Here is a 16438-nt window from a genome sequence, read left to right on the forward strand (position 1 = left end):
AGATGATTGCCCGGTGGTATTGATAGGCATGTCATAGTGATTCTGGCCTAAAGGGAACACAGTCCCTTCAATGAGCTATGCTATTTTTACTGCCATCGTTTCTCCCACTTGGAATGATATTATTTTAACTTTCAGTCTCACTCCAAGGAGCCTGAGTCCAACCCCATCCAGCCCAGGCAGCCCCTGTAGTCCTCTCTTCGCTTTTCACTTCTGGAGGTAAGCGCACTCCAGTGCCGCCGGCTGGGGTTCGTGGGGCTTCGTCTTCCCTGTCCCTTCCCCTGTTCCCACCGTGGCGGTTGAACACGCGGGACTCTACAGTACACAATACATAGTTGTGGGTTTTTTTTTTCTTAATTGTCATCCTTGTGTTAACATAGAGAGAGAGGAAACTGGTTGAGCTGTTTATGACTTACAAGAGCACTGAGACAAGGTGCTGTGCTTATGCCATTTAGTACATCTTACTAGTACCTCACATACTGTCTGGTGATTAGTTGTTTGTTTGACTCCTGTGTGAATATTGCGGTTTGTCCTATTGCTTCCTTAGGAAACGAGCTGCACTAAATTGTACAACTTTTCATCCATCTCTTACAATGATACGATTTATTGCAATTTCTAGAAAACATTGCCTAATTTGTGTTAGAGTATCATAATATCTGTTGCCACAAATTATTTTGTATCCTGTTGTTTACAGGCTAAAGTATTTAAAGTGTCTAAACGGATTAGTATTTTTAAGTCTTTTTCAGAATGCCCAGTTACGTACCCCACCACCACTTCACTCATAGGCAGCTATATAAATTCTTTTTCACTGTTCTTTAGAGAATTGCACCAAGGAACTCTACTTGCATTTTAGCCCAGTTTGTGACAAGAATACATGATAGAAAATACTTCTGGTGTTGTATGTATAGTACATATGTTCTAATGGAATCTTCATGAATTCAATATCTATGGATATAGTGAGTCTTCCCGTATCTAATCAGAAGATACACATAGAATACCCAGCATTCCCTCCTGTCTTTTTTCCTTTTAATCATAAGGGGGAAAGTAGAATCAAGCTCTCATTGATGGAAAGAGTGACTTAAATTATTTATTAATGAATACTTTTTTTTATAAATGCAAATGAATGAAAAATTTGCCACTCATGGCCAGTTCCTTAAAATACTAACTTAAAAGCTTTATGCTTAGATGATATCAGTGGAACAATTTAACAAATTTGTTCCTCTCATTTTTCTAACATAAGACTGAACTAGAATCTGTGAAGAAGAATTGACGGGGGAAATGGATTAATGGTTTTGAACTTTGGTTCTACTCTTTTACTGACAGGATTATATTTATTATTATAAAAGTGACTTTCAACATGAAAGTTCCATGTAATAGCTTTATAAAGCATCCTCTGAATATAATAGATCCTAAAGCATAGGAATAGTTTTCTAACAATGCATAGAACTCCATTACTCTTGTAATTTGTCTATTTTGGGTGATCCAACCAAAGTAGTTGTAACAGGTCTTCATTAAATGTTTGCATTTTCTTTATTTTTCTTTCTCAAGACAATAGGCTATTCAAAATGAAGGTGCTATCACTAGTAGAAGAGAAAAGAGTGTCAGAGTAAATGCTATGGTAGTACAGAGGAGGAGGAAGTTCTGAAGAGTATTTTTGAAGACAGATTTTTTGGAACTGGTTATGTTTGAGCTGGACCTTTAAAAATCTTGGTGTTTCAATGGGCGAGTTTGTGGTGAAGGACAAAACTAGACAAAGAATAAATCAAAGGCAAGGAGGTGAGGAAGTGTGTGGCACGTTGTAGAAATGATGTGTATAGCTGGAACATAGGATGGACAGAAGAGAAGAAGAGCATGGAGTTACACAGAGTTGGTATGGACTTAAAAATTAATTTGGGAACGTGTTATGTCAGGTTTTGAATACTGAGCTAAAAATTTTGACTTTCATTTTGTCAACATTTCAGAGTGGAAGATTTTTAAAAAATATTTTATTGGGGAAGGGTAACAGGACTTTATTGGGGAACAGTGTGTACTTCCAGGACTTTTTTCCAAGTCAAGTTGTTGTCCTTTCAGTCTTAGTTGTGGAGGGCGCAGCTCAGCTCCAGGTCCAGTTGCCGTTGCTAGTTGCAGGGGGTGCAGCCCACCATCCCTTGCGGGAGTCAAACTGGCAACCTTGTGGTTGAGAGGACATGCTAGAATCAACTGAGCCATCCGGGAGACAGCTCAGCTCAAGGTGTCATGTTCAATCTTAGTTGCAGAGGGCGCTGCCCACCATCCCTTGCGGGACTTGAGGAATTGAACTGGCAACCTTGTGGTTGAGAGCGCACTGGCCCACGTGGGAATGGAACCGGCAGCCTTCAGAGTTAGGAGCATGGAGCTCTAACTGCCTGAGCCAACCGGGCCGACCCCTGGAAGATTTCTTTTGAATAAAGAAGTAACCAATCCGATTTCACACAAGAAAATTTACTTTTACCAGAATTGAGACTAGATTGGATTTTAGAGAGAAACTCCAACAAGGATGCTAGTATAATATTACATAAGTAACAAATCCTGGATTAGGACAATTGCAATGAATTCAATGAATGTTTGCAAAATACTTTCTAGTTGACCAACTGCTTTCATCTACATTATTTCATTCAATTCAGTCCACCTGAGACTACTGAGGAAGGAAAGAATATTGCTTCTGTTTATAGATGAAGATGCTAACACGCCTAGAGATTAAGTAGCTTAACTAGCCTGGGATTCGAAATGAAGTCTCAGATATTTCCACTGTGACTAACGTAAGACGTACATAGTACTGTGAGATCATTTACACTGAGTTTTAGTTATCTGGTTTAGGTAGAACTTTTGACCTCCTTTAGCCATTTTTTCCCCCGGTGCCTCTCTCAATGCCTAGAATATAGTAAGTGTTTGAGATGTTTATTAAAGAATAAATAAATGAATTGGAAGTAGAAGCTGTATTAACAGTGCTGTTTACAAATCAACCACCAAATAAATATATAATAATACAGTTATAATTCTCACAGACCAGGAGTGTGGGAGAAGATCTGTTCCACGCAGTCATTTAGGGATCCAGGGAGTATTCAGCAGATGGCCTTCAAGGTTGCCCTGGGCATCAACATCCAGCTGGTGGAAAGGGCAAGAGCATGAGAGATGAAGCACACATCACTTCCAGTCACATTTCATTGCCTAGAATTTTGTACTCTGACTACACTTAAGGGCAAAGGAGGCTGGAAAATATAGCTTGCATGTGTCTAAGAAACAGAGAATATGAATTTGGTAAATAGCAATCTTTGTCATAGAAGTTGATGAAAGAAAGTTTCCCACAGTAGGTGTTTAGTAGATAATTTTGCATGAATGATGGACACTGAGATTGCTAGCATTAGTTGAATGGAACCCCAGAAAGCAGAGTTGGAGAAAGAGGGAAATATAGTAATGATGAGTCGGGCCTTGAACAGATTGAGACATCTATAAGTAGGGATGTGTGGTGGGCAGCTTGGAATTGGGTTTATCTGATAGTGTGCCCTCCAATGATCATCTAATATTAATTATGGAGATCCCAAATATGTTCATGATATTAACACAAAAGAGCATTTATTTCATCCCTGAACAGACCTTTCTTTTCTCCCAGTGATTATGATGCGTCAGATTCTTCTTTGTTTCTTTTTTATGAGCATCAACTGCATCTTTGCTCTTTGGAGGAGCTGACACGCAGAGTTTCTTTTTGTTTGTTTGTTTTATTTTTTGTTTTTGTTTTTTAATTGGGGAATATTGGGGAACAGTGTGTTTTTCCAGGGCCCATCAGCTCTAAGTCAAGTCATTGTCTGCGATCTAATTGTAGAGGGCGCAGCTCACTGGCCCAAGTGGGAATCGAACCGGCAACCCTGTTCTTCAGATCTCTCGCTCTAACCAACTGAGCCATCCGGCTGCCCCAGAGTTTCTAAATATGGCAATGGAAGATTCTGTTCCTTTCATAGTAAAGCCCTGGAGGCAGACTGTGCTGAAACGTGAGTTAGGTCTCCATCTCCCTGGGCTTTTCCAGCGCACACTTCCTGAAGGTTGCCCAGAAATAAGAGATCTGCAGCTTCAGGCAGCTCAATTGCTAAATGAAATTTACGTTTAGTTTGGTATGTCTCAAGAATGAAACCTTGCCCTGCTGCAGGGAGGCTGCAGCAAGGCAAATTTTGACTCAGTATGAGGGGAAGGATTTTCTAAGAAAGTTTTCTGGATGTGGAAAGGGCTGCCCCATCAGACCATCAGTTTTATGCCACTGGAAGTTTCCCTAGAAGGTCAAGTTCCCACTTAGCTGGAAAGATGTGGAGGTCATTTTTGTATTCAGTGGAGTATTAGACCACATTATTCCCAAAGGGCCTTCCATTCTGAAATTTGACACTTTTGTGATCTTCTAGCACAGCTGGAGAAAGGCAAAATACACAACTGGTCCACAAGCTAAAAAAAAAGAAAAACAAATGGCCAGACTATCAGTTTATCAGTACCAATGTGACAGAGAACATCTTAAAAACCTGAGGTGGAATTTTTGTTTTCCTTCCCTTTCCCCCTTCGGAAGCTACCATAGACATTCAGGATTTCCACAGTCCATAGTGCGTAAGTTGACAGCCGTTTAGTGGCTGTTCATATAGTGATGACATCAGTGCCTCCTGAGTAATGTGAATGTAACCTAAGCCAGCTTGTAATCTCAACTATGATTAGATAGCAGGATTCCAAAGGAAGTTACCTCATTTTACATTCTTGGCATCTATATTGGCATCTAGCATGCCTTGCCCTCAATAGGGACCCAAAAGTAGGTTGGGGCTGGCCACCACGACTCAGTGAGATTTCTGTCATAATGCAGTGATAGACTTTTGTATCTCCATTGCATGGCCCAACTTCTGAGTGAATGGCAACCATCAGAGAATCTACTGCACTTCCCGTGCTCCTTCTATTTTATTCCTTCCATTCTTTTCTTGGGCTTTCAGTTTGGTTCCTGGAGTCTCAAGGTAATAGACACATAGTCAGCTTTGCTGGAGTTGGCAGTAGAGCAGGTATGACATTTCTGCTCCTAAGTCCCTGTCTCCCTGTTTCAGCTGTAACTAAAAACACACATGCCATGCCACACTGCTGGTAGGATACAGCACCAGTTTCAGAGAAGAATATTGCCACCATGCTATAAACTCCGCTAGGAACATTGTTTTTGTCTATTTTTCCCCACATGTGTAACTGCACACCTAAAATGGTGCCTGGCATACATAGTCTAGTTTCCATAAATATGAATGGATGGGAATGGATGGCTGTTATTCCCTGGGACTCAAGCCTGTTCTCATGTTTTCACCTGTACTCAAAACATGGCATACACATATGTGGTATGTATGCTTTGAGAATGGTGCTGATACCCTGAAAGGTAGGGTATGCATTTTGATTCTTCCATAAATATTAAACTATAGCCATCAAATGTAAAAAGTGACCAGGTATCAATTATAAGTAAAGTGAAGTTCAAGGACAAAGCAGAAAGTCTTTATTAAAGGAAGGTAAACCTCAGGGTATATTAGAGATTATGCCTGGTTATGGTGTGGGACAGAGAAAATGTTCTAGAAGTCATGGCAGATCACACCCTGAAGAGAACAAGTCAATTTAAGGACAGGTTGTTAGAATGTAAGCTCCATGGAGAAGAGGCCAGTCTGTCTTGCTTACTGCCATCTTCCCTGGCACTTATAATAGCACTTGGTCTATAGTAGATACTTAATATAATTAATTCCTGGTTGTCATTGAATGTGCTTTGAACCAACAAGAGAGTTCTGAATTGGGGACTTTGGGCGGGTTACTTTTGCAAACAACCAAAGCCCTCGGTCCTTCAGTAATTCAGTATTCCCTCATGGTGTGATCCCTCTCTAGTCTATAGCTAGGTCATTGCCTCCCTTCTTCTACTGGGCTCCTGTTCTTCAGTGCACTGCAGACCTTGCCTGAATAGCTTCCGGCACCCACGTTACCTGACAGGCCCTGGAGGAACTGAGTTTCGGGGCCCCACACACTAGGTGCCTGGGTGTTGGTCACTGCCCCCACCGCATACACGCTTTGTGACCTTGGGCAAGTCATGAACTTCATGGACCTTCAGTGTCTTCATCTGCAAATCCCACCTTCACTGACAATATAAGAGTAATAGCTTAGAGATATTTTGCATGATAAATTTGTATTAGCAAGAGTGGGACCTAAGGGTAGGGGCCAGGACAGGTAAGACACTTCTTTAAAAGAAGACGGCATCAGGGACAATTGACAGTTTTTCTAGGAGCTTGTCTCTTTGTCCCGTTGCTGCTAGAAAGGTTACTGAGTATTCACGGCTGCCTGAATTACCCTCATTTCACTTGTTGCCATGGTGAGGGGCAGACGTAATAAGCATTTACCAAATCTGTGGCAATATGTTGTGATTTTTTGTATCTCCTTTTCACAGGAAGCCTGGATGTGTGGCAAAGTCACCTGACTTCCAAACCTTTTTAGTTTCATTTACTTTATAGGATGAGCAGGACCATTTTTTTAAATTTTATTTTTATTCTCTCTCTTTGAAAAAAATCTAAAGAAGTTGGCACCAGATGGTAATTTTTTTGTACTCCACGGATACCAGTCCCTAGGCTTTTGTGAATGCGATGGTTTAATGAATTGCCTTATGCATCCCTGAGTTTTATTTCTGAATTGAGATGTCGGACGGAATTTGTTGAGTGCAGGTTCTCCAAGGAACAGCTCCGCTGAGCAGAGATGAGCTTGATGATCAGCACTTTGCTGGGCCTGTCGTGTGGGGCCGGGCAGAGATGGGGAAGGTTGGCAATCTCCAACATCACTGCAGGGGCGGTGGAGGTGTGGACAGGCCAGTTAGCACTTCTCTTGGCTCCACCCGGGTTCTGCCACCACCTGGAGGCTTCTGTTGCTTCTAAGAATCCAAGGAGGAAATGAGATGATAGGTCTATGGTATCGGGGTGCTGGGGGGAGGTGGCTATAGACTCATGTGGTTAGCAGTAATAGGGAAAGGCGAGTTTAATACATTTCCTGCAGACAGATGCTCAGGTAGTTTCCTTCCATCTTTCTGGAACACATTATGTTTTGAACTGATATTATAAGTTACCTATTATAAAGGTACTGAGCCTGGGGGATGAGGTCCTGTGAGGTCACATGGCAAGCAGAACCTCCAGGTCCCTTGGGTCCCTGGAGCACAGGAGTCTTCCTAGAGCCTCACTCACGCATAGGTAGGTGTCTCCGTATGCCAGGCCTCAGAGCTGTTCCGGGGCTTTGGTTCTTTTCATGATGATTCTCATTTTTTTTTGTTTGTTTGTTTTGTTTTGCGTTCACCTTTTCATGTTGATATTTTTATTTGGTCTACTGACTTGAGTGGGAAGCCAGAATTGCTAACTTAGATATTTGCACGTGCAGTAGTGTAGTTTCCAACCTTTATTGAGAGCTTGCTATGCTGACCCTAGTGCTTCACATATATTAACTCACGCGGTTCTCGCACCACGTCTGTGAGGCAAAGGGTACTATTGTCATTTTACAGAGGTGAAAACTGAGGCACAGAGAAACAGACCTATCTCTAGAAATATACACCTCGGTTTGCCCAAGTTCGGGTCTATGTATGTGTATTGTCCCAGTGTGGTTATGAAAAGTGTCCCTATTCACTTTGAAACCCTCCAAGTTTGGACGACAAATTATATCCACTTACTATATCTAGAAAGCGGCCCGATCTGGTTCAAACTCCAGCATCTGGAGAGAGAGCCACTCTCAGTCTATGGCACAAAGCTGCACTGTCTGCGTTTTCCTTCAGCACACTTCAGTTTGCAGTCATTTACATCTGCATTCAGAATAGAATATTCTATTCGCAAGGGAGGTGATTTTATTCGTCCAGGGCTCCTCTGCTTGGTTCACTTCACCATACACGTAAATTTTCAGTCCTCTGTTGAGAGCACAGTTATGGGGTGGGGGAGCATGTTTTGAGTTGTGATGCCCTACATTCCTCTTTAAAAAAAAAAAAAAAAATTAGAGCCTAGAATGATGCAATGAGGGTTAAATTGGTTTCATTTTGGAAATCAGGCCATGGGCCCCAGCGGTTCTGATATCTGCCGCTGCTCTAACCTGAGCCGTCTGTGCCCAGCTCGCTCAGCCAGGGGCCCTGCTGCTGCTGTGGGGATGACACTGCCTCATCACTGCTGTGATGGTCCCAGGCCATTTGAGCCCTATTAGAAGACAAGCCTTTTTAGGCCCGAAGAAGGAGCACCATGGGCAAGGAGCCAGGAAACTTCGTTTGTAGCACCCACCATCAAACACTCCTTTGGCTCTAATCGCTCAAGAATGTTCTTTGTGAATTACATAGGCTTCCTGGACCAATCTTGTGATGACTTTACTGAACCAACTTTTGGAATTTGGGTTTTAGAATATACTGAAATTACTCTATGCAGCTTCAGCCGTTATCGCTTATTTATTAGATCACCTTGGCATAAATGAAAAAATTATTTTGGTGTGTGTATTGGGGGCGGGGGAAGATTCTGCCCTATATTCCATTTTGGTACAGCGTTATTTTATAGGGAAAACGCCATTTCACATCATTGTTTTAAAAAAACTATTTCCTACACTTAAAATGTGGCTACAGCTATTACCACCTACTCTGTTGATAAGGATAATTAAATTGTGATATTCTTTGAAAGCATAAGATTGTAATGATAATGTGAAGCACAGAGGTGTCTCAGTAAGAGGAGTGATACAAATGCAGGATTTTAAAAAAGCAACGTCTCAAGTTTCTCCAGCATTAACACGGGGATAATAATATCTCTTGGAGGTGGTGTAAGAATTAATTAGGTAACATTTGTGAAAAGTTCCAAGATGACTGTTCTGTTTTAACATTATTAGCTTCATATTGCTCTTGGAAACGCAGCATTCAAAATGAACTACAAAACCTGACTTTTGTAGCAAGGATGTTGCATGTTCTAATTGAACATGACAGTGACTGATGAGATATTATGAAACTGGGATAGCTGTGCTAATGGTCCCAGGCAAAAAGGAGATGGGCTAAAGTTCATGGATTTTTTTTTTTTTTTTTTTGCTTTTCTCTAACTTTTCCCGTGACAGTATGGTCAGCTGAATTATTACTGGATCTAGGTAGTAAAACAGTATGGAGTTACCACAAAGTGAGGGAACATTTATTCTCCTGCAACGGTATCAGATGTGTTTTTCCTCTTTACGTGAAATAGGAATTTGGCTCAATGTCAAGCAAGTTCTGAGTCAAAATGTCATCTTTAATTGTTCTCTTTTGTTTTCAGTGTGTGTGATGAGTGCACGTGCGTTTATCTATTAGGAAATCTTGTTCATTCTCCCTTCGTGATCTACTTTCCTCCTCATCTCTGTGGACCACCTTAGTCCATCACTTTTCCCTGGATTTGCCTCCTAACCTGCCCTCCTGCTTTGGATCAGTCTTTGCCCTCCTATGACCTAGTCTCCATCTAGCTCTCAGAGTGATCTTTGTAGTGTTTGTCACTTGTCTGCTAACGCCTTCCAGTGGTGGCCCTCCCGTCCTGCCGAGGATGCCTCTCACTCATTTCCTTCTGGCCACGTTGGACTCTGCTTTATCTTGACCGCTCTAAGCCTGTTCGTGTCAGGGCCTATTGTCCCCTGTTCCTGAAATATTCTCCCCCTACCCTTTCACCTTTAAAAAAAATCCCAAACCGACACAAAATTTTGGAAGAATAGTCCAATCAGCATGCATATTCACCTTGATTCACCAATTAACTTGCCGCACTTGCTTTATCTTCCTGCTTCCTTCCCTTTTAGCATATATATATATATATATATATATATATATATATATATATATATATTTAATTTTTTTACTGATCTATTTGAGGGTAGTTTGCAGATATTCAGACACTTCACCCCTAAATGCCTCAAGATTTATCTCCTAAAAACAAGTACATTCTCCCTCATACCCATAATATTATTATATCATTATTGTACTTCCAAATTGAACATCATCCAACTATTACCTGATATGCAGTCCATATCAAATTACTCTGATTGTTCAAAAATAGTTCTTTATAGTTCTTTTTTTAAATCCAGGATCTAATTAAAGATTATGTATTAAGTTTTCATGTCTTTAGTCTCCTTTAGTGTAGAATAGTTTTATTTTATTTTATTTTACTTTACTTTATTTTATTTTTGGTCTTTTCCTAACATTGGCATTTTTCAAGAGTACATGACAACTGTTTTGTTGACTATCCCAACCACAATCTCAATTTATCCCATGGTTTCTTCATCACTAGATTTAGGTCAAACATATTAGGCAAGAATGGGAGATGATGATGCTTTCCTCATAGCATCACATGGGGAAGTCCAAAACCTGGTGTTTGCCAGATTTTCCCCCTTGTGGTGCTGTTTACTCCTTTTGCTTTATTAAGTAATCTCTGGGGTGACATTTTGAGTTCACGTGACTATCCCCTTCTCAACAAGCTTTCATCCAGTGGTTTTTGTGTTTACTGATGACCTTATTAATTGACTCAGATACTCTCTAGCTGTATGTTGAATGACAGCTTTCTAATTCTATATTAGCTAGTGATTTTCAGTTGAAAAAGGATTTTTCCTCCTTCCTCTCCCATTTTTAGGAGTATTACTATTGATTCATCCATTTTTTAAGGAATAAAATAGAGAACAAATACATATTTGTTATGTAATAATCCATGGCCATAACCCTTTTTTGTTGGTCAGGTTGTCCTAAAATTCGTCAGTGGGAAGCCTTTCAAGCAGAAGCAGACTCCTGGGCCCTTTTGACATGACCCCATTAGTCATTGAGCACTTCAGTCTGTGGCACAAAATGTTCTAGTTGTACAGAACAGCAAGAGAAACACTCTTCTCCTCACCCCCAATCACCTGATCTGCTTCACTTTCTTAATATCTGTACTAAGTGTCATTGCAACAGAGGCCTTCATCAGTCCCCCTAGGAGAGCCCTCCCCACCCCTTTTTAAACTTGCTTCATGGTATTTCCTGTGGTGTGTATCTCCACTCGATATATAACATTTGTTTGTTTGTTTGTTCATCTTTCCCAACTAGAATGAAACCACCAAAACTGGCTAGGATTTACCTATTTTGTTCACCACTGGGTCTCTGGAGTTTGGTACATAGTATATTCTCAACAAATAACCTGTTGGAAAAAAATGAATGTATGAATTCCCCATCTTGAGCCTACATCAAGGTCTTTTACATTAGCTATTGGTTTTCTATTTTTTGACACTGAGAAGAATCAGGCTGCAGGGGGTTCACATTCATTCATTTGGACTTTGCTGCAATTTTACTTCTCGTAGTTCTCCTGCCTTGGGATTCTGGTGATATTCGCAACCATTACTAACAGTACGTCACAAATGACATTCCCTGCAAGGCACTTGGCAGTGACAGTGGAAGCATTTAGGATACAATTTCTCCTTCTTCAAACTTCTTTGAACAGAAGGTCTGGCTATTTTAGAATTAAAAAAAAATGAAAAACTTGACACCGTGTTATAGTTTTTATGTGGGATCTCATGCTGGTAACTAAAAATGGAGTGAAATAGAAGTTTTATTTTCTAAATGAATAAATAATTATTTATTACTAAGTATATGATACCTTAAAAGCCTCACGGGACGTGCAGAGTTCTGCTTATCCTCAAAGAATTTCTATTCCAGTTTAGATGAGGAGAATTAAGAGAAGAAGAAGGGCCAGGGATTGTGTGTTAAGAGTGTAGTTAGTCGATAGAAGCAGTGGGCTGAATGGTGGCCCAAAGCTGTCAGATCCTAATTCCTGGAACCTGTAGATATCCTCTTATTTGGAAAAACAGCCTTTGCATGTGTGATTCATTTAAGGATATTGAGATGAAGGGATTATGCTGAATTATTCTGATAGGCCTTAAATCCAATCACAAGCCTCCTTATAAGGGAGAGGCAGAGGGATTTCCACACACAGAGACGCTAGAAGAAACAGGGAATAGATTCTCCCTGTCTAGCCCCTCCAGAGGAAACGTGGCCTGCTGACACCTTGATTTTGGCCTATTGATGCAGGTCTTGGACCACGGCTCCTAGAACTGTGATTAGGTGGATTAATATATTTTTGTTGTTTTAAGCCACTGAGTTTGTGGTAATTTATTATAGAAGTTATGGGAACCAAATATAATGGTGAACTGTACATTCTCTGATTTTTATTGTGACTGTCAGATAACCATGGGGGAGCTATGTGGTTGGCACTTTTACCTCCGTTTCATAGAAAAAGGAGCAAAGGCTGCAGGGAGTCATGTAACTCGAACCAGGTTTTCTTAGTCCAGGGCTCCTTTTGTCCTAGTACCCTGCCTCCTTCTAATAACTAGAACCAGTGAACAGTACAGACTGCTCATAAAAATTTGTTCATAAAAGAGACAGACCACTGTGGCCTGAGAGATCAGGGCCAGACGTGTGGAACCTCAAGGGCACCCTTAAAGCATAAAGACATTTAAAAAGTTGGAAGATGACCAGCCCTGTTTCCCGTAGTCCAGGCGACTTATTCCCTTTTCAAGTGCTGTTTTAACCTTCCAGATTTTGAACGCCTTTGAGCATGTGTGTGGCCACATGTCTATCTATATATGCACGGAAGAGAGAATCCCTTGGTGTCTACATGACAGTAGATTTTTGGCTCCTTGTCATGAAATGATTGCCTCTGCAGTTTCCATGTGCATGGTGGCTTCTTGACATGTTACAAGCAATGGGATCTGGGTAAGCCTATCCAAGGATCCACATAAAAGCCACGGACTTAACTGCAGTTCCAGGCTTCCAGGGCCTTTAACCCCTCTTGGAAAGCACTTGGTTTGGCTCACTCTGTCTCTCTGGCAGCCAGAGAGAAAGATTCTCCTGTTGCAGACTCTGCTGCAGACCTGCGCTTTCAGCCTCATGCCCTGCACAGCTGCTCCCACTACTTACCCCAGTGATAGGCCTTCATGTTCCCTATTTTATTCAGTAACCATCTTGCTTCTGTGAGCCGGGGGTGGTGGGGAGATGAAGATAAATGAGATTCCATCTCTCCCCTCAGGGAGCTTTCAGTCATGTATGAGAAACAGACAAAGAAACAGCTAGTCTGATGTGTGGGGTCAGCATCAGGGATGTGATAAAGATACCGTCACTTTTGTGACTGGGAGGGATCCTTTTTAATGTCAGGCATTTTGTAGAACATACCACATAATACCGTGACTGAATATGTCTCTTGATTGAGAAAAGATAGAAAGCATAAAATGACTGTGAATTCTAGAACACTTAAAATTGTCCTTATTCATCGATTACAACAGCAGCTATACCCATTTGAATAAAATACTAATGCCTCTATGTGTGGCTTTGTTTATTCAGGCCATTGGTAATGTTTGGCCTGACAGATTCCTCCTCACAGTTCCCTGGGCATCAGTCACTGTCCTCCAGTGTCATAAGCCATCAGGCTATACTTTGAGCTTCTACTGACCGACCATTATTTCATTCCAAAAGATTAGAAATATATATATATATATATATATATATATCACCACAGTTAGAAAAATAAGTGAGAATCCATTCCACTTGATGTTATATTCTTTTGTGAAAACAGAACTGAAAGAATGTGACAGAAAATTGTTTTATTGTTTTATCAGTTTTTGCATAACTTTGTGCATTCCAGTGGCATTTTAAAAATATGGCAATGGGGCAGAGGATTTGAACTCAGTACTTGGAACTCTAAAATTATCCTGTCTCCAAAGGCATTTTCATTTCTATTCTCTGCCTCTTGGGAACTTCAAAGTGGATTTTACTTTTCAATGCAGAATCTATTGCTGAAAGTAGTGTTGTTATAAAATTACACACAAAAAAATTTATATTGCTTGCTTATTTTGAGGCACTATTTTATTATATGTATAAGTTTGTGAGTGTGCCTATGAATGAATATGAGAGAGGATTATTTTGAAATATCGTGATTATTTTAACAGAGTATTAAAATCAGAAACCAACTTTCCCTCCAAAAATTATGCAGTTTAAGAGCTTCCAAGGTTAGATGGCCCTTGGGTGAGCTGTACTAATGAGAGTACGTTTGTTCAAGGGAAGACCTAAAATGTACCCATTCTACTTGACTCTGTTTAGAAATCAGCCTTCTTAGGAAGTCATCCTAAAAGTCTTTGTAAGTTGTAACGTATCAGTCAGTCAGAAAACGTAGTCAACTCCAGTTGGCTTGCTCTGCGAATGCCGTGGGAGATGTCAAGAAGGGAAGACGTTCTGATTTTCTTGGAGCTTGTTTTGGTTTTAAGTAATAATTTGGTTAAGCCTAGACACCTGGAAAAAACCTAAAATGTAAAGGATTGTATTATGAAGACTACCTATGTGGGACAGCCAGAGGATTTGGGAATTTAAAAGCAGAATTGGAACCGTACTATGAAGGTTAGTTAGGAGCGAAGTAAGTGAGAGGAGAAAGGAAAGTCATGAGGGGTGAGCAGAGGAGTGGGAAGAAAAGGGAGGGTGGATACGTGTTCAGGGGTGCAGAGCTTGCTCAAGAGCTGAAGGGAAACTAGAATGTGTAGATAGTGGGGATTTTCATGGAATAGAAAGTCTTGAAACAAACTGTTGAGTGTCTCCCAGGCCAGTCTACAAGCCTTAGCTTTTATTATTTCAGTGTGGGACCCGTCTGAGGTTTTTAACCAGGAAAATGGCAGGTTAACAAGATTGCTGCACTCGAGAAATAGTGTATGAACAGAGTGGAGAGAAGCAAAGTGCAGAAAAGAAACAGTACGAACAGAACCAGAAAGACGACTGAGTAACAGCAGGAAGACCGTGAAGGGTATTGTGACTGAAGAGTCCGCAGGACCTTCTGAAGGGTGGGAGGCAGTATGTAGATTGAAGGAATTGTGGTATCTCAGAGAGAAATAGGGAAGTTAGGAGAAAATTCCCTATTGGAGATCACAAGTTCACTTTTAATTATGTTGAGCAATTTCCAGTCTGAAATTGATGGCATAACAACCAAGTGGAAACATCCAACATGCTGCTGGAGACGCATCCCGGAGCTGCAAAGTGTTTCCAAGACTTTATGTATAATGTGGAAGGAGCTGTGGGGGGTATCAACAGAGACACAGAGGCCTCTTTTAAACTGTGAGGGGTTGGCACATGCTCTACGAAATCCGCATTGCTCGTTGTTCCATTGGTTGGGGTCCAGATGAAGGATAAAAAGTGAACAGTTTCCAGTTCGGGCAGCAGGGACTAGCCTTGGGAAGGCATGTTCAACTACAACCTGCAACTGAGATTTCTTGAGTTCAGTTGACTGGAGAGGAAGTGCTCTCATTGGAGAAACACCTGAAAAGCCTGAAATTCGATTCGGGCCCACAGCCTGTAGCTCCTCTAGAGATGCCCCAGAAGCCGGGCAGAAGAGCTCTTTCTGCTTATGGTGCCAAGGAGGAGCCTGAGGAATTCTAGCAGTAGCAAAAGTCTCGCTCTCTCCTTCTCCCCCTCTCATGGAGGTGGACGGCAGGGTGGCTGTTAGCCAGACTACCATTCTTTACTCAAAAAGAACAAGGATTGTGCTAAAGAAAAAAATAACACTGGACTGAGACCCCAAAGCTCTGTGCAATTGACTATGGGGGAGATCATGTGGGCACAAAAACTTGCAAGGCAAAATTTTGTAACCCGCCGCCTTTTCCACATTATCTCATTATAAAATACAATGTGTGACTTTAAATAGCATTATTTATTTTTAAGCCTCCTAGTGAGGGGTGCATGCAAAATGTTACCTAGAATTGCTGAATATATTGATTTGATGAATGAAACTGTTTAATATTAATGTTTTCATTTATTTGGAAATTATCAGCCCAAAGTAGACATTTTTATTTTGGAAGGTCATTGACTATAAGCAATTGATCATTTCTCTATTCTAGGCATGGTTAATAATAGATAGGTCTTTCTGACCACTCTGGTAAGATCCACTCAGAAATGTGTGTTGAGAAGGATTCCGAGGGGGCTTAACGGGGAAAAAAATAATAAACACTATGGTCAGTCAACAGTACTTACTGTAGTGATGGAAGGGATGAGGATGGGGGTGGCAGCTCCTGTGCGTAGATTTGCCAATGGAAATTGTCTTCTGAAATTGGCATAGTTGCATTGAATTAATTTTGATGGAAATTGTCCAGAAGCTTCAGGTGCTTCTGAAAAAAATAAATGAGTAAAACAAAACAAAACAAAATTCCTCGTTTGTTATGCTTGGAGAGCATGCATTCCATCACCCTGTAAATTGATTTGGGCTGTTGAGAGATAAGGAAGGCGAGGGCCTGCCTTATTTTTGCCCCATTTAATTGTGGGATTTCATTTTTCGAGAGACTCCCTGACCCACTTTGGTTCTGAGCGCTCTGAAGTGGTATTGCTTCTGAAGAAGCATTGAAAACTCAGCATCTCTGCCAAGATCAATTTGTCTCAGTAATTGTGAAGGGCTCT

At 41.0% G+C, this 16438-nt stretch overlaps 1 protein-coding gene across 10 annotated transcripts in view; it reads left to right on the forward strand.

Moving 5' to 3' along the window:
• Nucleotides 1-16438, forward strand: part of MAST4 (microtubule associated serine/threonine kinase family member 4) — a 545650-nt gene that overhangs the window by 349888 nt on the left and 179324 nt on the right. The window contains exon 2 of one of the 10 annotated variants that reach the window (XM_088796540.1): nucleotides 136-216. The exons of the other annotated variants lie outside the window; for them this stretch is intronic. Within the exon in view, the coding sequence (XP_088652666.1) occupies nucleotides 136-216 (81 nt within the window). The remainder of the gene's footprint in view (nucleotides 1-135; nucleotides 217-16438) is intronic. 10 annotated transcript variants of the gene reach the window in all.

This window comes from Rhinolophus sinicus, chromosome 3 (assembly GCF_057876585.1).
Source record: "Rhinolophus sinicus isolate RSI-liver-muscle chromosome 3, RSI-T2T, whole genome shotgun sequence".
Lineage (NCBI taxonomy): Eukaryota > Metazoa > Chordata > Mammalia > Chiroptera > Rhinolophidae > Rhinolophus > Rhinolophus sinicus.